We start from the raw sequence: 852 nt of genomic DNA on the forward strand, positions 1-852 counted from the left end.
CACATGTGGGATAGTGTGTGTTTTTTCCGTTCAATAAAATAAAAATGAGCATTAAACTCAATTCAGTTCACCCTTCATTCAAAAATGTTATATGCTTAATGAAAAAATAAGGAAATCACAATGGGCAGCTGATCATACAAATAGATTGGCAGACAAAAAAAATGTCCTTTCCTTTCCCAGGACATCCCAACGTAAGACTTTTCATCTCTCACGGAGGCCTTCTCAGCACCCAAGAATCCCTGTACCACGCCACGCCCGTCATTGCTCTGCCCGTCTTCGCGGACCAGCCTAAGAACGCGATGGCAATCCAAAAGCGTGGCGCTGGCGTCGCCCTAGTGTGGGAGGAACTCTCCGTCGATCTGATCGTTAACTCAATTCAGGAAGTTATGAATAACCCCAAGTAAGAGTCGTCGTGTGTTGTGATTGATACGGAAGGCGATGCGGTATATGAGGTCATGGTAGTTATTCAGGAAACATGAACTGTAATCTAAAATTTAAAGCACTCATAAACGACCGCCTGATTTTTGTTCAGGTACAAAAGGAACGCCGAAGAGGTGATGAGCGTGGTGCGGGACCAGCCGGAGACGCCGAGGGAGCGCGCCGTGTTCTGGACCGAGTACGTGGTCCGCCACCAGGGAGCGCCCCGCCTGAGGAGCCCGGCGGCGAAGCTCTCGTGGGTCGAGTTCCTCATGCTCGACGTCCTGCTGGTGCTCCACGTCGCCGTGTACGTCGCCTTCTGCGTTCTGTCGCGGATTATTAGGGCGGTGAAAGGGAAGCTCTTTTCGCGCAATGTGAAGAAGAGGAAGAGGGACTGAGCGTTATTTTAATGCATTTTTGTCAAATATTCTTCCA

At 49.4% G+C, this 852-nt stretch overlaps 2 protein-coding genes across 2 annotated transcripts in view; both read left to right on the plus strand.

Moving 5' to 3' along the window:
* Positions 1 to 846, plus strand: part of LOC119587938 (UDP-glycosyltransferase UGT5-like) — a 6,186-nt gene extending 5,340 nt beyond the window's left edge. The window contains 2 exon segments of the mRNA XM_037936649.1: positions 181 to 400; positions 533 to 846. Of these exon segments, the coding sequence (XP_037792577.1) occupies positions 181 to 400; positions 533 to 815 (503 nt within the window). The 3' untranslated portion in view covers positions 816 to 846.
* Positions 1 to 852, plus strand: part of LOC119587937 (UDP-glycosyltransferase UGT5-like) — a 16,020-nt gene extending 15,168 nt beyond the window's left edge. The window contains exon 9 of the mRNA XM_037936648.1: positions 822 to 852. The gene's annotated coding sequence lies outside the window, so the exon portion shown is untranslated. The remainder of the gene's footprint in view (positions 1 to 821) is intronic.

Source organism: Penaeus monodon, chromosome 23 (genome assembly GCF_015228065.2).
Source record: "Penaeus monodon isolate SGIC_2016 chromosome 23, NSTDA_Pmon_1, whole genome shotgun sequence".
Lineage (NCBI taxonomy): Eukaryota > Metazoa > Arthropoda > Malacostraca > Decapoda > Penaeidae > Penaeus > Penaeus monodon.